This window comes from Sturnira hondurensis, unplaced genomic scaffold, assembly GCF_014824575.4.
Source record: "Sturnira hondurensis isolate 20B ecotype Veracruz unplaced genomic scaffold, ASM1482457v3 Scaffold0018728, whole genome shotgun sequence".
In the NCBI taxonomy this organism is placed as follows: Eukaryota; Metazoa; Chordata; class Mammalia; order Chiroptera; family Phyllostomidae; genus Sturnira; species Sturnira hondurensis.
The window spans coordinates 2,882,777-2,904,092 of record NW_028091359.1 but is presented as its reverse complement, the minus strand read 5'-3'; the positions used below and the strand labels follow the sequence as shown (position 1 = coordinate 2,904,092).

General features: G+C 59.6%; 1 protein-coding gene across 1 annotated transcript in view; it reads right to left on the bottom strand.

Annotated features, from left to right (window-relative positions):
- Positions 1–18,678, bottom strand: part of TBX4 (T-box transcription factor 4) — a 29,056-nt gene extending 10,378 nt beyond the window's left edge. The window contains exons 1-5 of the mRNA XM_037070020.1: positions 18,556–18,678; positions 15,873–16,061; positions 14,952–15,046; positions 6,894–7,013; positions 5,539–5,686 (exon numbers count right to left, since the gene is read on the bottom strand). Of these exons, the coding sequence (XP_036925915.1) occupies positions 5,539–5,686; positions 6,894–7,013; positions 14,952–15,046; positions 15,873–16,061; positions 18,556–18,678 (675 nt within the window). The remainder of the gene's footprint in view (positions 1–5,538; positions 5,687–6,893; positions 7,014–14,951; positions 15,047–15,872; positions 16,062–18,555) is intronic.
- Positions 18,679–21,316: the final 2,638 nt, after the last annotated feature.

Here is a 21,316-nt window from a genome sequence, read left to right as displayed (position 1 = left end):
CCAGCCTCAGGCCGCCTAAGGGAGGCAGACCCAGGACCAGCACTAATTTCCAAGCCTGAGCTCCTATCTGTACTCAGCTGGTGAGCGCGGGGCCTGGCGTGGAGGTGTGTGGGGCGCCTGTACCTCCCCAAACCTCCGGCAAGGGTGTGGCACGTTGTCAGAGGTCAGCAAATAGGGGAGAAAAGAGGGAAAGAGGGAGAACTATAGCTCTGGGTCCCTACTGGCACGTTAACAAGAGCAGCTTGGGGGGGGACACCAGCCCCTGATGGAGGAAGTGCCCCCCTGTCTAAATACCACCCCCTGTCCGCTCACTCCCACTGACCGGAGCCCACTTTCTGCCAGACACAGCCAGGCACAAGGATGTCAGGGTGATTACACCTGAAACTCATACAGTAGTATTCACCAGGGTTAGCCCAATAAATTTCATTAAAATAAATTAACACCTCATGGTTTCCTATCTAGTGGGAAGGCACACAAATCAAGCAAAAATAAGTGGTGAGAAAATGCAGTGGAAGAAAGCCTGCATTTATCATCGAGACAAGATGGAATACTGAACAAGAAAGATGTAGGACCTTAGGAAGAAACCTGAGTGCACTTCTGGAGAGCAAAAAGCTGACTTCAACAACGAGCAAGGCATTCCTCCCGATCTCCCTAAGTAAATGTATCATTTATAGTGATCCTAATAAAATGATGGGGAAAGGGGGAGATCGAGGGGACCACAGGGGTCATGCATGACAGGAGAGCAGACACAGTGGAGGTTCAGAGGTGGTATTACAAACCTCATACACTTGAACCTCATGCACTTGAACTTCATACAATGCCACTCACCAGCATTAGCCTCATAAATATAAAAATATAAAAATAAGCTTCATTCTCCACACTGTAAGCTTATTCTAAAGTGCACATTAAAAAGACAAACAAACAAAAAATGCAAGTCTAGCCCAGAAAACCGCAAAAGAAGAGCAACAGGGGAGAACAGTCAGGCCTGCGGGGCACTCAACCCTGTCGTGAAGCCTCCATTAAGGTGCTGACGCACGAACAGACGCAGATTCGACCAGGGCTTAGTCTCCTGCCACCTGGCCCCCCAACCGGGAGGCCAGTGTACTCATGCAAGGTTGGTGTTGGGGCAGCTGGACGGTTCTAGAAAACAATAAAAAAGTTGGATTCACACCTCATATCATACGATGCCAGAATAAACTCCAAAAGAACCAACGGTTTAAACGTAAAAATAAATCCATAAAACTTCAGAAGAAAATGCCCTTATAAGTAAGGAGTGAATAAGGGCTTTCAATCACTGGAAATGCAGAATCTATAAGGAAAAGACCAACCCAGTCAACACAAAACTTCTGTGTAGAAATACCACAGTAGGCAAACTCGAAAGACAAATGACAAATGGAAAACGCACGTGCAGCTCCTACCACAGATAGGAGCAAAAACCTCCTAATTTATAAGCACTCCTAGAATCGATACGGGACCAAACAGAAGAGAAAAATGAGCCAAGGGTAAGGACGGCAGCTCACGGAAGAGGAAATACATATTAAAAAGATGCCTCACCTCGCTCATAATAAAAACATACAAATTAAAACTAAAACTGATATCCACATTTCACTCATCACGCCGGCAGACATCCAAAACTTTTCTCTCCCACTGCGCTGGGGGTGGGGGGGCTCCGGCGTCGGTGGGAACACCCATCAGGGTAACTCCACCTGGGGGCAGTTACGAATGGCTAATCCAAACAGCCTCCTCTCGGGCACATTATCGCACAGCTGTTCTTGGCACAGGTATACCACGCCCTACGCACCAGCTTAATCAAAAGAGCAAAAAATACTGGAAAACACTGAAGTCCTTCGATCCAGCTGCGTAGTTTATGGAGCAAACACACGACGAAATTCTACACAGTTGTGGGAAAAGGCGTGTGGCTGCTGTATGTGAATGGACCCACCTCCATGATATATGTACTGGGTTGACCAAGCAAGGTGCCAAAACGTGTTTGTGGTATGACACCGCTTGTGTCTAAGAGAAGGGATGTGAGATTCTGGATTCAGCTTGTGTCTGCAAAAACAAACGCTTTTTGGAGAATTAGTGACATTAGTCACTTGTGGCTGGGACTGAAGAAACGAGGGAGGTGGGGAACCTGGGGCGGGGGGAAGACATCTCATTGGAGGCATGTTTATTTATTCGTTGGTTCATTTTTAAACCAGGTGGATGTATTTCCTATTCAAAAACAAATCTGACAACAAAGTATAAACCTGCAACTGTGGTAAGTACTAGGACGAAAAGGTACATGAAGTTCTGACAGCCTATAATGGGGACCCTGACCTGAGTCCCAGAAGAAGTGGCATGGAGCCTGGGTCCCAAGTTCAGGAGCAACAAAGGAGGTGAAGAGGAGGAAGTGGCACATAGAGGGCGCTGTGCACATGCTCCTCTGTGGCCAAGCAACGGCCGCCCGCACTCCCAGCCCAGGATGCACTCAGCCTCTGAAACAGACTCGAAAGTCAAATTCATATCAGAAATCATAAACTGACCTTCCTCCTCATGGATCTGGGAGTCTTGAGACAAGAAAAGGAAGACCTACGTCCTGCTGTCCTGCCGTAGCACGCAGGGCCTACTGCAGCGGGGCAGTGGCCTTGTGGCTCAGGAACTACCTACCTGCCTACTGGGCACACAGCGACACAGCCAGCCGAGCCGCTGATGTGGGGCCGAACTGGAGCTGTACAGAAGCATCTCAGTCCCGCCCTAGCCCCCTGATCCTGTCTGCCCCTGCTGCCTGCCTGCCCTCAGCTTTAAGCTTTGCTCCCAGCATCCAGGGATCATACTCTGGACCCACCCCTCAAGAACAGAGGTCTCTCCCAGACCCACAGCAAAAACCTACAAGGTGCTCTCTAGTCAGAGCCCAGTGCTGTTTGGAACATGTGGCCATGTGGGCTGAGGGGGTCCCTATTCGGGAGCCCCTGCCTTCTGTGTAGGACAAGTGGCTGGGCCCCAGCCCTCACCCAAACCCCAGACCCTTCTCCTAGGGGAAGGCTGCCAATGAGAGGCGACCACTCCATTGAGCCCCTGAGACGCTGTGAGAAAAGCCCTGAGTCCGTCTGGCCAAACAGAGTTACTTGGGGTTTGGAAGCTCCTGGGGAAAACCGAGAATTTGGAGCTGAGCTATGCAGAAGGAAGAGCTTGTTAGGGGTCAGTTTACAGTGTGAGATGGCGCAGTCCCGGGCTCCTGCACTGAGAAGCCAGGAAGGGCAACCTGGAGCGCTCACCACTCTCCTGGGCACTGACCCAGGAGCTGAGAGCCAAGGTCCAAGTGGGCCACCACGCCCTGTTAAGTGTAGGAAGTTAGCCCATCCACACAGCCCCTGTCTCCTGGCCAAAGGCTGCTCCCTCTCCAGTGGGGCTCCAAATAGCACAAGCCCTGTGCACAGAAAGACCTGTGTGGACGCTGAAAGAGCGCTGGGCCTGATATCTCCCGGAGCGCTGCCACCCACAGAGAGCGTTACAACCAATAAGCTGCACATGCTAGGGAAATGTGGGGATGGTAGAGCAGGGAGGTGCCCTGCATTCCAACCCTCTGGAGAGGAAGCCGAGTTAGTACGGGGAATATCCCTACTGCCAAGGGGAGGTGAGCCCCAGGCAGGCGTGGCAACTGCAGCCAGGGGCTCCCCCAACATCACTAACCCACCAAGCAGCCCTACTGGCCCAGACCCAAGACTACATGCAGGCTTAGTGCAAACCCTCATGGACCCCAGCAGAGCCACCAAAGAGGCAAGCCAAGCTGGGAAAACCTACTGCTGGGCTACCAAGGCAGGTCTCTCTCCCACTCCTAAAAAAACCAGCTTCCCAGCCACCTGACTACCTCACCTGCCACTTTCTGCAGGCAGAGCAGTCCTTTGGGGCATCCCTGCAACTGGGAACCATTGTGGGGAGCTGTGTACCCAGAATTCTCACCAGACCTCTGATCCCTGGGCCCTCTAGCCACTCACCCAAATGTTCAGCTCCTACCAAGCTCTGTGCTCACCCCAGGGGACTCTCCCTGGGGTCTATGTGTGTGCAGCTGTGAGTAGAGATGTGCCTGTCAGCCAGGTTCCTTGCCTCCACCGCAGCCTAGCCAAGAAGGGGATCTGAGAGGCGCTGGCTGGGCACAGGGTCTCAGCCAGGATGGTCCCGAGGAAGACCTGGAACGTGCCTCTTCCCTCAGTTACAAGGCCCTGTGCTCAGGAGGCAGGGTTTGGCGGGCCCTCCTGCTGGACTGGTGGCTTGTCTCCGCCCCTACGACAGGCTGGGGTTGCCCAAGCACATGGCACCAGGCACACCCGCATGTCTCTGCCACACACCCAACAGCACCTGCCCACCCTGCCTGGGAGAAACCCGTGCTGCTTGAAAAACGGATAAGTAGTCAGCCAGGAGCTATGTTAACGAAGCACTCGCCTAGATGATCATTTATAGTTCGCCGACACAGAGGAGAACTGAACAGGCTCTGGCAAAAGTAGAACTAAGAGCTCCTTGCTAGTCACATACGAGCCCACCAGAAATGCAGCCCCAGTGGCATTCTCCACGGAGAGCCGTGATTCACAGAATTCTGCTTTGCAAGCCCATCCCCAGAGATAGAGCTGAGGCTTAGAAGAGGCACGTACTCACCTGCGCACCGGCACCCTGCTTCCCCCAGCACCGTGCACAACCTGAGTGCTCAGCGTGCAGCCCTGGGAACTGCATCTGGGAGCCTCTAGTGCACCCGCGCCCCCCACCCCACCCCACACTTCCAGGGGAACCATGGGTAGCGAGAGGGGTATGGCTGCGCCCTGGCAGATAATACTAGGTCCTCAGGCTTCAATTGGCCCCACATACTTTGAGCTAAAAATTTCCACATAAAAAGCTTTTGTGGGCCTGCCAGAGCCAGATGGCAAAAGAATAAGCTTCAGCAGCCTGAATGGGGCGTCAGCAGCAGCAGCATCCCTGGGGCTTCGGGATCTCTCTGGTGAGAGCCGGGTCCCAGCAAGGCCAGGAGGGAGCTGACTTGGGGCCAGAGCACGGCTTGCCCTTCCCGAGGGCCAGCAGCGGCCAGGCCGAGCCGCCGAACACACCAGAGAGATGCTTTAGTCCCACCACGACTCTTTCTGAAGAAAGTTGACTTGTCTCATGCTCCAGCAAGGCCAAGTCTGGGGAAGCTGTGGCTGAGGGATGTCACCCACCATCATCATGGCCACAGTTGGCATTTATTTAGAGCCTCCTATATGCAGGTTGCTCCGTGCATATTCTCCCACTGAGTTCTCACAACCGTGGAAAAAGTGTGTACGGTCATCTTCACTTTCTAGACAAGAAAACTGAGGCTCCAAAAGGCTGAGAAACTTGCCCCAAATCACCCAGCCAGTAAGCATTAAGGGGAGGAAGGTACAGCCCAGGGCCTGGGACCTTGTGCTCCTGCCACAGATTGGCCTGGCAAGTGCCAAAGCCTGGAGCTGGATCCCCAGACTGGATTCTCCAGACCCCACTGCACCCATCCATCCGCAGTGCGCCCCGGGACTGGCCCTCAAGGGTCGTTCTTACGTGGCCAAAGGGGTCCAGGTGGTTGTTTGTCAGCTTCAGCTTCTGGAAGGAGACCAGCTGCCGCATCCAGTGGGTCCCAGTGGCGGGAGAATCTGGGTGGACGTAGAGCCGTCCTGGCATGGCCGGCTCGGCCTTCCCCGCCACCATCCTGCCAACAGAGCAATGGGCCAGAGCAGTTGGTCTCCTGGGGTCTGGGAAGCCCAGAGCCCCAGTCCCCTCCCTGAGAGCAAATCCCCACCGACCCAAAGGGGGGAAAACCCCTGCCGGTCCTGTCACACTGACGATTTAGGATTTGGGGCATAGCCATGAGGGGCAGAAGAGAGAAAGAAGGAAAAGGGGGGTCATAGAGAAATGTCTTGTCCACTGGAAGGAACGGGCGAACCACAAACGTCCTGCAGGGAGATGCAGGCACCACTGCTTTGCATGTTATATAGACGATTTTAAAATGTTGTAAATGATCTTATTTGGAGGGAGCTTCTCAGGAGGCCTAGACACCTTTCAGATTTCTTGCCCCAGAGACATCAACAGGTAGCTGCCCCTCAGCCAGAGCCTGCTCTGCCTGCGGGCCCAGCCTGGGGAGAAGAAATGGGAACACGGCCTCTGGCAGGACCTGGGGACCCCGTCCACCCAGTCTTTGCTGGCCCCACAAATCACCCTCTGTGGAGTCCCACCCCAGGGCTGCTGATCCTTTTGGTCCCTCTCTCTCCTTGAGCGCTGTCCTGAGCCCTGGGGGCAGGCCACTGGGAGGTGGCCTCAGGAAATGGAGCCCAGTGTTTACTGTCCCAGGCCCAGTTTGGTTTTGCCCTTCAACCCACCTGTATCTCCCAGCCCCTTGCCAAAGGGTCCCATCAGCCACCCGCCCCCCCCCAGGGCAGCAGCCCCTGACTCTGGCTGGTGGGCACCCTCTACAGCCAGACAAAGAGGAAGTAAGAGAGAAACAGGAGAGAGAGGCCACAGAGCAGGCAGCTACATGCCCCTGCCCCCCACCCCCGCCCCCGCCCCCACAAAGAAATGGCTTCTGTCCCCCTCCCCAGGCAGCGAGGCCCAGGTTGGTGTTCATCTGTCACCCCACAGCATGGCCACCAACCCAGCATGTCCATGGCTGTCAGGGGAGCACAGGCTCCTGAAACCCACCAAGCACTGCAGCCCATTTTCCACCCCAGGCCCAGCCCAGGCCAAGGCAGGTGTGTGGGCATTTGCTGACCCCACAGCCTCTGCAGCCCGGTTCCCAGGGCGTGGGTCTGGGCTCCAACTCTCTGGTGAGTCCCTGCAGCAAACATTAGGTGGCCACGGGTGTGGCAGGTGGTAAGAGCAATGGAGGAAAGGCGGGGGACATAAGGGACCCAAGTTCTTACCACTTGTTGTCACAGAACTTGTAGCGGTGGTCATCCGCAGGGACGATGTCAATCAGCAGGATATACTTGGTCTTGGGGTTCATGCCTGTGACTTTGACCTTGTAGCTGGGGAACATTCTCCTAGGGGAAGCCAAAGGGTGAGATGGAGGCATGCACAGAGCACCAGCAGATGGCGGGGTGTGGGGGGGCAGAAGGCCCTCAGGAGCAGGGCCTTACAGGAACAGGTCTCGGCCTCCGTCAGAACCTTGTGTGAGCCCCGTCCCTCTCCGGCCCCAGCCTCTCCCCACACAAGGAGAAGGATGCACTGTCTGTCAGTCTGTCTGTCTAGGAGGAGGGTTTACCCGGTTTCCCAAACTGACTCCTCCCTCCCCCACCCCATTCCCTAAGATTTAGGCCTAGTGGCTGCGAGCAGCTGAAGCTTAGAGACCCTGGTCAGGATCCTGAGAGAGGATGTCAACACCAAGCTGTCCACCTCCATATCCCTACTGTCCCTCACCAGTCCCTGGACAGGTAACATTCTGGGATGCCACTGTGGGGAACCAGAGCAGAAGACCTGGAAGTCCCCCGTCAGCTGCTTCCATTAACCAATGACAGGTCTCTTCTGGGTCCTGTCTCTGGGGACCCTTAAACCAACGTGCAGGGAACAGGAGAGCGCTGCTGGGAATCTGCATTCCTTCGGAGGGCTCAGTAGAGCTGTGTGTTCCTGTGGATGCCCAGACCGGCCTGCCCGTGCTGCCGGGTTCCAGGGGCAGTCCAACCAGGGGGGCTCCTGGAGTGGAGCATGGATTCTAGGACCACTGTGCCAAGCCTCACAGCTGGTCCCACCACAGACAGCTGGGGGCTGAGGGCAGCTCGCTCTGTGCCTCGGTTTCCCCACCTCTGAAACGCAGAGATTACCTCGTATCCCATGGGCTGCTGTGCGGATTAAATGAACCCATGCAGGACTATGAGCACTGACCCACTGCACTCCTCTCTCCACAAGCCAGTGGGGCGACCTACCTCTGTGAAAATGGGTTCACCAAAAGACAGAAAGTTTTGTCTGTCTTTTGACAGTCCCTGAGGCCCAGGCTGAGACTGCCCGGGACCCTGAGGCTCAAAGCGCATTCCAGAGAAGAGCTTCCCCGACCCCTCAGCGCACCCGCAGGTCCGCACATTCAACAGCAGCCGCACACACCTGCGCGGGCACCGCTCCCTCTCCTGCTCAGCAGGTCCCGCCCCGGACTTCCCCAGAGAGTCAGACAGAACTTTCTCACTATCGTCCTCACACACCCCCATTCCCCCCCCCCATGATCTCCGACAAAAGTGGCCCCCCAGAGACAGACACGGAGGGCCTCCAAACCACGGAGGGCCCCCTGAGCTGGGAGAGTGCCCAGAGTGCCCGGCTGGCCCACTGCAGGACAGCCACCAGGCACCCGCCTCTCGCCAGCTGAGACACAGTACCGGCCCCTCCAGAGAAGCTGTCCCAGACACCTGCACCAGATGATGGGAGCCCCCATTTTGTCAACACGGGTACCCGCTTACCTGCACAGGGCAAGGCCTCCCGAAGGGATCAAGACTTCCATAAGCTGGTGGACCCTACAGTGAGCCCGGGGCAGAACCCCGAGGCGAAGTTGGGGGAGAGATTCCGGGCTCCAGTCCCGGGCCGCCCTGCCCGGTCTGTCGCCCTGGCTCTGGCTGGAGGGAAAGCTGGGAGGGCACTGCGGCGACCGGGGTGTGGGAGGCTGTGACCACGTACGCGCTCAAGTGCCCGAGACCCAGTGCGCGAGGTGGAGCGCGTGCGGGCACGCGTGCGTGCCTGGAGGCTCGCTGCACGTCTAGGGACTTATAAACCGCGTGGAAGAATTTGTCTCAGATGTCAATTGAAAGCATTTTCAAATGTCCACCCCACCCCCTCCCCAGGAACCGGGGAAGTGAGAGGGTTCAGGAACCCAATCCTGCTCGCCAGCCCCGGCCTGGCCTGGGGGCACAGCTGGAGCCTGCACCACCCTCGGTCCTGGCCCAGCCTCTCCCCTGGTGGGCCCGAAGCTGGAGAGGGAAAGCGGCAGCTGCCTCACCTCCCCCTCCCTGGGGGAGGGCCAAGAATCCTGTCCTTCCCAGGCCACCATTTTGTAGCTGCCACAGACGCGGCCGCAAAATGGGGCTGTGCCTGGTCCCGGTGCCGGACCGTGGCCCCCTTGTCCTGCAGTCACTCTGGGCGGCGGCGGCAGAGGGCAGACGGGCTCCTGCCAGGCCAGTGTCCACACCGGCCGAAGGCTGTGGCTCGCTGCCACTTCAATAGTCTGCCCCAGCTTGGCGGCCGTGCGGGGATGGGGGTCCCGTCCTCCTCGCTCTGGCTCCTCTCGGCGGCTCGGAGGCCTGGCCAACGCTCAGTGCCTCCCGGAAGGCCAGCGAGGAGCCTGTGCGGAGCCCTCCGAGGGGGGCTGGTGTCCTGGGACTCGGCTTCTCCTGGACACTGACCGTAGACGGATTGCTGACTGATAACAGTGTCAGGGAGGTTTGGGGGAGTTGGAGCAGGGGAGGAAGGTATCACCTAGCCTTCGGTCCCACCGGGCAGCAGCCCCCAGAAGCTGGGAGGGAGGTGGGCTGTCTGGTCTGCATGGGGCGTTCAAAAGTCCTCAGAAGGCTCTTTGGGACCCAGTGAGCTCCGTGCCTCGGTGGAAACAGCTCCGCCGGCCCTGACTGCCTCTGGGCTTCGGAGCACACGCTCTGCGGGGACCCTGGGCACAGTCGTTTCCCCTCTAGGGGGCTCCAGAAGGATGAAAGGCTGCCTGCCCGTGGGGACGAGGCTGAGTGCGAAGGTGAAACGCGTGCTCCACCCACCCACAGGCTCCAGAACTGGCCGGAGGGGGAGCCCGAGGCTGGAGGGGGAGCCCTCAGCCAGCTGGCGCGCCTCGAGCCACAGAGGCAGCGCCGGGCTGGGGACTCTGCCTCCCCCGGGCCCACCCTGCATCGCACAGGTCCTCGCCTCTGCAGCGGACGGAGTGGTGCGGTGAGGCGCCAGTTGTTTCTGTGATTCAGGACAGGCATAAAATGCACCTGAATACCGACACCTATGGCAGAACTGACCACTTTAGTGGGAGGAGGGCGGGTCAAGCAGGGAGGCGATGGCCCCAGCAGCCCGTATCCCACGCGGCCCGACCGCGCGCTGCACGTGAAGTCCCGGTTCGCCTGTCCCGTGCGCCGGGGAGGGGGGGCGCCCGTGCTCAACGCCCCCCCCCCGCCCCCGGCCGTCTCCGCAGCCTCCGGCCTCCATCCTCCGCCTCGGCTCCTCCGAGCCCCTCGCACGCGCCCCTGGCGCCCTCTCCGGGCTCCCCTCGTGCCCTGCCCCCGCCCTGGGCTCCCGGACGCCCAGGCGGACCGGCGCTCCCCGCACACGCGGAAACGGCCCCGCCGGGGGAATAAACACGCCGCCCGCCCCGCGGGCCCGGGGAAGAGATGAAAGCCCGCGGCCCCCCCTCCGGTCCAGACAGAGGCTCTGACAGGGCGCGGGGCTGGAGCCGTTATCTCCTCCATCCTCGGAAATGGTTTTAGAATGAACTGCTAAGATAAGCTTCCTTCGACCGGCGCGGAGAAACGGCTTCGGGACATTTTGATTTTGGCAACGAATCCGTAAACGGAGCCTCGCTGCTGAGCGGGAACAAGACGGTCACAGCTGGGCCCAGAGAGACGCCAGTTCGGGGCGCGGACCGCCTCGCTCCCCACCAGTCCCGCGGAGGGGGGAGGAGCAGGGAGTGGCGGCCCTCGGGGACCCGCCAGCCTCCCCACCTGGCGGGGTCCCCAAGGCTCAAACCCACCGCAGCCCCGACTTCCTGGGTGGTGTGGGGGGGGGGTCGGGGAGCCTGGGACCCGCTCTGTGTGCTATCCCTTAAATGTAGGCGCAAAATCAGATGGAAAGGCCGAGAAGTCTGGACAGAGGTTGGGGGAGGAGCGGGGGCGACTAGGAGAGCGCACGAGGGGGCTTCTGGGGGCTGGTTCTGTTCTGTTTCTTTATCTGGGTGTGTGTTCGCTCTGTGAAAGTCTACAGAGCTGTACAATTAAGAATTGTTCGCTTTTCTGCAGGAATGTTCCACTTCAATAAAATTGGCATTAAAATTTTATATATATATATATATATATTAATACACACACACACACACACTCTCTCTCACCCTGGAGCCCAGAGTTTGAAAGGAGCAGGCTGCAGGCAAAAGGTCGGGGGTCCACACAAAACCCCACCCGCCTTTCCACGCCCAGTGCCTGGGGGTCCTGGGGAAGCATTCTGGGTGACTTGGGAAGAGGCCAGGGCCCAGGACCCACGGCTGAGCTGGGGGCTGCTGTGGGACCGAGTCTCTTGTAGCCGGATGGTTTCTGAGAGCAGTAACACAGCTACGTAATTTATTTCCACTTTATGCACACACACAGTTTTCTAATTCGCTCAAAGCATTTTTAAGACATATTTTCCCTGGGGGTGGGGGGGAGGGCAGGAGCAAGGGCGTGTGGAATGGATGCTGTTTTGGAAGGTCAGTTGTTTCTCTTAGATTTTTTTAAAAGACATTTCCTTCTGATAGACTTTTGCTTTCAGAAAATACTTTAAGAAGAGATCAAAGCACTCTCTCCCCAGCCCGCTTTCCCAGTGTCTTCAACCCGTACTTCTCTTATCACCCACGCCACCGAGCGCTGACGCTCTGTATACAGAGCCAGGGCAATCGGCTTTGAAGCCCCGGATTAAGCCAGGCCAAGTCCTTGCCTCAGAATAACAAACAATACAGGTTCAACAGGAGTTCTCATCGGTAGTTCATTTTTCAAACGCAAATTCACTGTCACTAACACCAGCAACATTGAACTCAACAGGCTGCGAAGGCCGATAGTGGAGATTTATCTGGTGGTACAACCATGACCTAGGAGTCGAGCAGCCAGACGCTCAGGGAATTTTCATTCTGGGGAGGTTTATATTTAAATTTCTGTGGAGCTCACTTTTATCTGTGTTTGGGAGAAAATGGGGCTTCTCACATGCACCAAGCTTGGCGGGCATGGAGAGAGGCAGAGGAAGGGGTCTGCTCTCTGCCAGCTGCAGCACAACCCTTCTGGGCACAGGGGCCTGAGTGGGGCAGAAACTGGCTGCGGAGGGGTCTGGCCACCCCTTATACTGGACATCAGGGGCTCCTGAGCATCCAGAAATGGATGGGTCACATGGTGGTGGGTGTTTTATTCACCAGATCAAATCGTTTGAGAATTCAAATTCACTCCTTGGGCCTGCAGACCTTCCAGGGCTTCAGGCAAGAGGCTTGTGACCCAAGGGCTCAAATTGGCTTGAGAGCCTTCTGCTCCCTCTTCTCTGAGACCTGCCCTTCCATCAGCCAGAAGGCAGTGGTCACACCCCTAACCAGCTCCAGGGCAGGGCAGCAACCCCCCCCCCCATTCAAATCACTGCACTGGCCCTGAAGTAGGTGATCAAGGACATGTCTCAAAGTTGGGGCTTTGTTCTGGTGGGGGGGGGTATCTGCTTGGCTGGTGTAGACCTGGTGGCTGCCTTAACTCGGCTTCTATCTACAAGAGCCAACTGCCTTTCCTTCCCTGGGGCAGGGTTTATGTCCAGCTGCAACAGTCTAGGAATCTGTGAGTCAAGGTTTAGGAGAAAGGTCCAGGCCATTTACTAAGAGATGGAAGTGTCCCAGGAAGAGTGCTGGTAGAGACACAAAGAAGAGAACCCGGAGGGGCACTGGGCAGGAGGTTGAAGAGCCACAGCCCAAGCAAAGCAAGCTGCCTCCTGAGGCTGTCGGTGGGAGGGAGGCAACGAGGGAGGAGGGCACCGGAGCAGTGAAAGTGGTCTCTGAAGTCAGTGGGCAGCAACGTGGGAGGGAAAAGGGTCTGTGAGAACTGTGGGGGGAGGGGCTGAAGCTACTGACTTCCTTAAAGACTTGAGCTGGTGCAAGGAAAACCTGCTGCCAGAGAAACGAAGGACTGTGAGGCACTCACAAGTGGCCAACATCATCGCCACCATTTTTAAATTATACCATCATTCCCTGAGACCCACCTCTAAGCCTCCACTAGGGTCAGGCACAAAAGTGGCCTGCAACCAGTCCCCTCTGCAAGGGTGCATGTTAGTGTGAGTGTGTGTGTTACTGTGAGTGTGTGCTGGGGGAGGGAGCAAGGAGGACCCAAGCAGGTGTAGGAAACCCACTGAGAAAAGTCACAAATGTCTTTTGTTTAAAATGACAGAGGCCAAGCTTGCCCAAAGAGCATGCCGGCCATTTATTTTCTAGAGACAAGGTTATTCCTGCTGCCTAAAAATGGAAGTTCTGGAGCTTTCTCTGTCTCCTTTCCTCCCCCCCCTTCACCCCTGTAATCCACTCAGCAGTTCGAGGTGGGTCCCTGGGTTGAGTTCCCCGGCTGCGCAGAAAGGAGGGACAGCAGGTAAAGCCGCAGGCACCGCCTCTGTCTTACCCGAAACCACTGAGCCACAGGAAGTTTAGTGCCTGGCTGAGAGCAGGTCGCTGGGAAAAGGGAAGGCTTGTGATGCCCGCCCCCCCCGCCCCCCCGCACTGTCTTCAATGACCACCCCACGCGGCACCCTCTGGCAGGCCCCCTATGCCTCCTCCTCCTCACCTCCCAAATGCAGCAGACCCAGGCCCTGACAACTAACTGCTCCGTCTCCTGACCGAGGCCCTGGAGGCCCTGACCACTGCCCTGATTTAGGCAGGAGGGCAGCCAAGTGCCCAGACCCCCCCCCCCCACAACGAAACCAAGGAGACCTCCCGAGGCGGGCCAGTGAGCAGCGGGGAAGGACCACAGCACCCCTGCAGGGCAGGCCACCAGCTTCCTGTTCCCTTTGAGTAGCCTAAGCAGTTCCACAGAGTTCTGTAAAAACTAGGGAGAGAAACGCTGAATGGATGCCAGACGTTCCTCTGAACTATGATTAATATTATTAGCATTTGTTATATTCATGTTACAGCTAGCGTTTATTGTATGCTTACATGTGCAGGAGGTGTGCTAAGTGCTTTACACACAACTGGATGGAGAAGGACCTATTATTTTACAGCTGGAGATGAGGAGGGGGCAGAGACCCCGCCTGAGGGCTGCCCAGGTGGAAGCCGCTGAGCTGGAACGGAAGCCCCTGCTGCCCGACTCTAGAGCCCTGACCCCTGATGCTTCACCGTCTTAGCCCTCAGAAAACCCAGTGATGGGCCCACAGCCAGGCCAAGGGACAGTTTCACACCCAACCTGTCCCCCAAGGATCAAAGTCAAGTGTGAGTATGGTGAAGGAGGTGGAGTGGGGCGGGGAGGGAGTTCGGGGAAGGGGGTCTCTGAACCTGAACTTTCCTGCTTCTCTCTCTGCAGTCTCCCTCTCCACCTGGTGAGGGCTCTCCTTGCCTTCCCGCTGCCCCACCCCAGACTCCCCGGGGGCAGCCGATCTCTCCAGCGGCATCGTCCTCCCCTGGCCCTCTCCTCCCGGTTCTCTCCCACAGACACCAGTGCATTTTAAAGATGTTTCCACTTTATAAATCATCCCTCTCTGGCAACCACCCGAGAGCGGCTCCCCAAACAGCACACAGAGGGCCCAACGGAGCCTTCCCCCTGACTGAAGGGGGGGGGGGGGGCTGGCAGCGGAAAGCGGCACTGGTGGGACCAGAGAAGAGGTTCCCGCTGCCCGCCACACGTTACGGAAGTAGGAAAACAGGGCCCTGTCCCCTTCCTTCATTCGCTGAGGGGCATCTCCAGGTCCCCAGTCAACGAAATCCTGAGAAACCCCCACAGGTCTCCAAGAGGAGGAGGGCAAAGCTGCCCCCCAGGGGGCCAAAACTGCCCTAGCCAGGACCCCCAGCTTCGAGATTTTTATTTGCATTCATTTACATAGTGCTGCCCCTCTCCTTCCTTCTCAGTGCCCCCAGCAGGTCTTCTGTGGGTTTTGGAGACCCAGTCCCAAGTCCTGGCTGGGCGCTAAGGCCAAAGCGGTGGAGGGAAGGAACTCCGGCAGCTACCCCACCAGGCTGGAGACCCAGAAGAGTGCTAAGCGTACCCCTGGGGATCTCCGCCGCTCCCCCCACCTTCCCCCCTCGGAGCGTATCTCCCAGAGCTGACCTGCCCGCCTTGGTGATGATCATCTCTGTGCCCGCCTCGTGGAACTTCTTCCAGAGCTCTTTCTCGTGCAGGCCCACCTTGATGTTCTCGATGGTCTAGGGAGGGAGGGAGGAGGACTTAAGTCGCCTGGCCCACGACCCCAGCGGCCCCAGCGGAGCCCTCAGAGCGGAGAACACGGGCCCAAGGAACTGTGCGAAAACACTGCCAGTTCCGGAAGCCCACGCCTCAAGATTTCGTTTCAGAAAATTATCCCGTATTGTGGATGAATTTTTACAGCATGTGATCGGTAGCTGAAAGCCCCTCCCTCGGAGCTGCACCTGTAGACGGGCAGCAGAGGACAGGTAAACTGCCCCTGCGGAGACAGATGATCCACTCGCACACAAACACAAACATCCCACGTGCGGACATGGCCACAGGCTGGCTGCAGATGGACCCAGAAAGGGCCACCTCCTCGGCCAGACGCACGCACCCGCAGACCCGCACAGGCCGAAGACGCGCGTGCACAGGCGCCTCCGGGTCATGTCATCCTCAGGTTATCACCGTGACCTTCCCAGGGAAGTCCCCGCGGCCTCCGAGCTCCGCAGTGGCTCCCGCACACACCGGGCCCGTCGGGGCCGTTCTTCCCGCCCAGTCCCAGGCGTCGACCCCCGGCCTCTCGGGTCTCAGGAACCGGACTCTCGGTCTGGGCTCCCTCCCCTCCCCCACCTGTCCCAGAGTAGCCGGGGGTGGGGGGTCCTAGTGGACTCCTGGTGGAAAGGCAGAGCGCGCGAGCCCCGCCGGGGGAGCATCCACAGACAGCCTGCCCAGGGCGCAGCCAGGTCCCCCGGGAAGCGAGCCCTGCCCGCAGCGGGGCGGACTGACACACACCCGCAGACAGACCACCGCCTGACCTCGACCCGACGGCGGCGGGCGCGCACCTACCTGCTCCGCGGCGGCAGAGGTAGCGGCGTCCGCCCCGGGGCCCGGGGGGCTGCCCAGCGCGGCCCCGCTGAGGCCCGGCGCGGCCAGCGCGGGCTCGGGGGCGCTGGCGGCGTTGGCCTCACCGAGCGCTGGGCCCGGGGCCCGGAAGGCCTCCTCGCTCTCTGACAGGCCCTTCTCCTGCAGCATCTCCTGCGGGCACAGCACACACCGGTCACAGGCCCAAGTCCGCACTGGTCAAAGGACCCCCCAGCCCTCTCCAGCGGAGGCCGGGTGGGGAGGCCGCCCTGGCGCACGTGGACCCCGCCCCCTCCGGAGCTGGGGGAGGGGGATATGACAGGGCAGGGCCCTCCTCCTCCCTCTGGGTTCTGGACCTGGGAGGGTCTGAGCTCGGTGCAAGGTCTGCCTGCCCAGGGTGTGGACTGTGTGATGCGTAGGTCTGGGGGGAAGGACCGCCTCTCAGCATTGCCCCAGCTGTACCCCCAGTCCCTGCCTCCTGCTGGGCTCCAGTTGAGCCCAATGCCTGGGTCTTTTGGGGCTGCTCCCTAATAGCTGGAGTCCAGGCTCCCTCTTGGGCCAGGGCAGGCAGGAGAGAAGAACCCGGCCAGGAGGGCAGGGCCCAAGCTCCTGAAGCTCCACACCTGCAGAAAAGGCCCAGGGCTGGGCGGCCCCTCGCTCACTCATCTGCCCTCACCCACTGGCTCAGACAGCGGCCAGGGAGAGACTTCCTGGACCACAGGCTTCTACCCCCGCACATTCCCACTCCCACCGACACCTCGCATCACTCGTGCGGCACACACATCCTCAAGCCCAGGCACCGCACCCTCTAACAGCCTCCCAGTCACCCAAGCAGCCACAGCCTCCTGAGGCTGGTCTGTGTCGGGCCCTGAGCTCAGCCAGGAGCCTCCCCAGCCTTGCTTTCACATTCATCCTCACTGGCTCACCCTTTTAGCTCCAAAGGCTCAGCTCTGGAGCAAAGGGCCCAGACTCTTCCCAGCTAAGGACCAGGGTATTTGGGCGGGTCCCCTTCACCGGGGCAGCCCAGTCCTCCCCCCAGGTGTTGAGGACTATTCACCCACCTGCCCATGTGCCCGCTGGTCCTGGGCGTCAGGATGAGGGCCCAGGCTGCAGGGCCCTGCCCGCCCGCCTCCATCATGGGTGCAACCCTGCATTGTTCCTGCTCCTGTCCACCTCCCCGCTCCTCTCCCTCCTTCTGGATCTGGGCACGTTCTGGTGGGGCTTCCTGCACGTCTGGGGGCCTTTCTATACGTACATCTGCGGAAGAATGTTCCCCCTTTCTCCTCCTACCTTCTTCCTGTTCCCTTCTTCCCTGGGTCTCTCTGGGCAATCCAAGATGTAGGCCCTCGTCCCTCCTCTTCACTGGCCTCCCCATCCCAGGGCCTAGACTTCGGCTCCCAGGGCCTCACAAAGTAAATAAGCCAAGTGCAACAGAGGAGATAAAAGGGGTCGGGGCCAGCTGGGGCTGGGAAAAACCCGTAAAGATAAAGCTGACAGCCCGGCTGGTCCTCCGGCCAGGGGCAGCAGGGCTCACCCCGAATGGCCTGGCCGGCAACAGGACCCCCCCTCCGCCCACGGGCGGGCTCCGGAGCCTCGACTGGGAAGCCCAGGAGCCCCTGGGCGAGCGAACTCTGAGAGGTGCGGGTCCTTGGGCGCCCTGGCCCGAGACGCTGCATTTGTCTGTAACTGGTGCCAGTCGGGATGGCCGCCCACTGTCGGCTGGTCCAAGGTGCGGCCAGCAAGTGCGGGGCCAGGAGGAGGGGCCGCCTGGCTGCGATGCCGCCCTGGCCACTAGGTCCTCTGCGGGACACTTGTCACACGCAGAGCTGGGCAGCGGCGCCCTGCAGCTCGCGACGGGAGGAGCCCGTCCGCCGCCTGAGTCCATTGAGGCCAATCCACCGCCCAGGCTGGGGACCCGGGCCTCGCCGCGCTCCCCTTCCCCTCCTCGGGCTTCGCCTCTTCCTTTCCTCCCGCTCAAGGAACCAAACCCCGACAGCCCGGGAGCTCCGGCTAATTTCCTCCACCTCCCGCCCGGGGGGCGCAGAGAGGGGACCCCGTGCGGGCCGCTCCGCACCGCGAGTCCCGCTCGGGGACCGTGCGGGCGCGGCCGGCAGGCTCCGCGGCCGCGGCTCCCAGCAGCCGCGTTTCCAAGGCGAGCACTTTTCTTTCCACTCTGGATTACTGGTGACGCTGTTCCTGCTCTGGAGAAATTGTTTTATTTTCATTATCCCTGTTATCAGACTAGTAGTCTGCTCAGTTCGATAACAAGGAATATTTGTCCTATCACATAAATTATTGGTACCTTCTATTTTTAATACCATATGGTTAAAGTATGGGTCTGATTTACGAAGTCATCATGATTAAATATGGGCCTTCTTGCTTTACGGTCAGGGCTCCATCATCCTAGGGTTTCAACAGGTCACGTTAACCAAGCGTATTTTAATTTTTACTCTGTACCCCTAAAATGCTTCCTCTGTTTGCCCTTTGTCACAGCCTCAAAGCCTCGTTGGCCATGACTTGTAATGTTATCGTTCTCGAAATGCACGGTAATGTTCTCCACATCCTTATAACATCCAACATTTCTTGCTGTCGTATCATTATTTGTTTGGTTAGGATCGTTCCTAACACCCCGCGTATCCTTCATCACATCGGCGCAGTGTCTTCTTACTTTGTCATCATTGGTAACAGGACAGATCTTAACTCGCTGGCTATTTTTCATCTCATCATTACTCGTTACTTTGTCATAATTTGTAATATCGCTGTGGTTCTTGATGTTCTGATTACTTTCCATCACGCTGGTCCAATACTTCTTATTACTCCACCACATTTATAATGTTGTTTGGGCTGGGAATACCTTGGCCATAAATTGTCCTTTCACCCCAGCTATTCTAGTTGCCGTCTTTATTCGTATTACCGTTGCTCTTTAGATTTGGGTTAATATTTATTTAATAATTCATGATAGTATTGATAATAAATTATACGGCAGTACTCTGTCAACTTTACTAATATCAGCATTTCCCTTAATAGCATGTCTTAGTTCACATTTTCCCTATATTTTTATCATTCGTTACACTATTACTATTTCTTATGGTATTGCTATTGATTTTAATACAATGGTTCTTATCGCATTGTTCCTATATTTAAAGTTACTTTGTCTATGATCCTTTTACATTTGCGGTTACAATTTTCGCTCGGTTATGAAAGAGACTATTATTTTATTGTTGTTTCACAGTCTGGGCGCTGTATTACTTATCCCGCTTCGTCCTGCTCCTCTGGTAACGGCTTGCTCACATTCTGATAAATCTTGGTCATCGATCATCGTTACACGCGATGCTTTAACTGTGACGAGCCCCTTACATCAAAGGCCCCGGAGCCGAGGGCTCCCAGCGCACGCATTTCTGCCTCGGCGTTTGCCGCCCGGAGCCGAGCCCCGCTCTCGGCCGGGCGCACGCCGCCAACGCCGGCTGCAAGGCCCCCGCGGCTCCGCCTCGTGGCTCCGGGGCCCCCAGACCCCGCGCCCGGGCCGCCGGGAGTCGCGCCTCCAGGGCCGGGCACTGCCCGCCGCCCCGCCGTCGCCCCGCCACCCTCTCCGGTTCCCGCTCATCCTCCTCCCCACTCGGCGGGCAGAGCTGGGCCCGGCCCGCCCGCCCGGCTCGCCCCGTCCCCGCCGGACCCCGCACTCACCCTAACGGCGCTGCCGCATGCGGGGCGCCTGCGGCCGAGTCCCCCGCAGGCTCGGGTCCGAGGGACGCGGGCGGCCGGGCTCCGGGTCGGGCCGCTGGGTCGGGAAGCCGCCGCCGCCGCGCCCTCGGGGCCGGTCACATCCCGGCTCTGGGGCGGCCCCCGATCCCGGCGGCTGCTCTTTGGGGCCGCGGCTCCCTCCTCCCCCTCCCCTCCCTCCCCGCGGGGACGCCCCCCCTCTGACGTCGACGCCCGCGGTCGGTCCGCGCCCGCCGCCCCCCGTGGCCACCCTAACGGCGCTGCCGCATGCGGGGCGCCTGCGGCCGAGTCCCCCGCAGGCTCGGGTCCGAGGGACGCGGGCGGCCGGGCTCCGGGTCGGGCCGCTGGGTCGGGAAGCCGCCGCCGCCGCGCCCTCGGGGCCGGTCACATCCCGGCTCTGGGGCGGCCCCCGATCCCGGCGGCTGCTCTTTGGGGCCGCGGCTCCCTCCTCCCCCTCCCCTCCCTCCCCGCGGGGACGCCCCCCCTCTGACGTCGACGCCCGCGGTCGGTCCGCGCCCGCCGCCCCCCGTGGCGGGGTCTCCCGGGTCCCAGGCCCCGCGGCCCCAGGCCCCCGAGCCCCGTGCGGCCGCCGCTCCCCGCTGCTCGGCCCGGGGCCCTCCCTCCGGCCCTCGGCCCCGCCGGCCGCGCGGGGTGGGGAGCCCGCACGGGGCCGGTTAGCGGGGCGGGAAGAGCGGGCGAGGGGCCCGGCCGCGCCGCGCGACTTCCCCCCGAGGCTCGACAGCCGGGACCGCACGGGGCCCGCCCCGCTCGCCCCCGCGACCCAGCCCGACGCCCGGGGCGCACGCGGTCTCCCCGCCGGGCGCTCGCCGTCCAGGGCCCGCGCGCCGCAGCCCCGCGCGCCGTCGGCCGCGGCCACGCCCGGCACATTCTCACACCTCCGCGCCCCGGCTCCGGGCACCGCGGCGACGGCAGCAACGGCCCGGTCGGAGGCGGCCCCTCTGCGCGCCGGCCCCTGCTCGCCGGGGCCCCGGGAACGGCGGGCTGGGAGTCGGCCCGAGGTCACGGGGGAGGGCAGGCCCTGCGCTCCGACCAGGGGGAGGCCGGGAGCTGCGCAGGCGGCAGGGAGGTGCTTCGCCGGCCTCCGAATTTGAGCCGAGGCCCAGGCTCCAAGGTGCCAGGCTTGGCAGAGCCTCTTGGGGAAATTGCGGCGAGGACCGGGAGTCTGCCAGCAGCTCCCCGAGACCCCAGAGAGCTGAAGAGGAAGCCCAATGCCTGCTCCAGTCTGGGAAGCCCCGCTGGGAGCCAGCCGGCCTCTGGGCCTCAAAAAGTGAGGCTCCCTCAGCTGCCTGGACCTCCCCGCACAGCCTCTGACTCCACTTACCTCTATTTCTGTCTGTCTGTCTGTCTGTCTGTCTGTACCTCCCCACAGGACCCTCTAGCTCCGCAGCAGACAGGCCCACGTGGACCGCAGCTCAGGCCCACACCTCACTGCCTGACACATGCCCAGGATGCTGGGGCAAAGCCTGCCAACTCATCCCAAAGGCCCCAGAGGCCTCCATCAAATGGAGTCCCGGGTTAGCCCCTGGATCCGCAGCCCGGGCATCCCCCCTCTCCTGGTGTCCCCAGCCTTTCCAATCGGCCTATGCTCCTTTGCAGACTCTGACCTCAAGATCAGGTGGAAGGGAACAGGAGGGGGAAATGCCTTCCCTGGATAGATCTGTCGCTTTTCTAATCCGAGGAAATGGAAA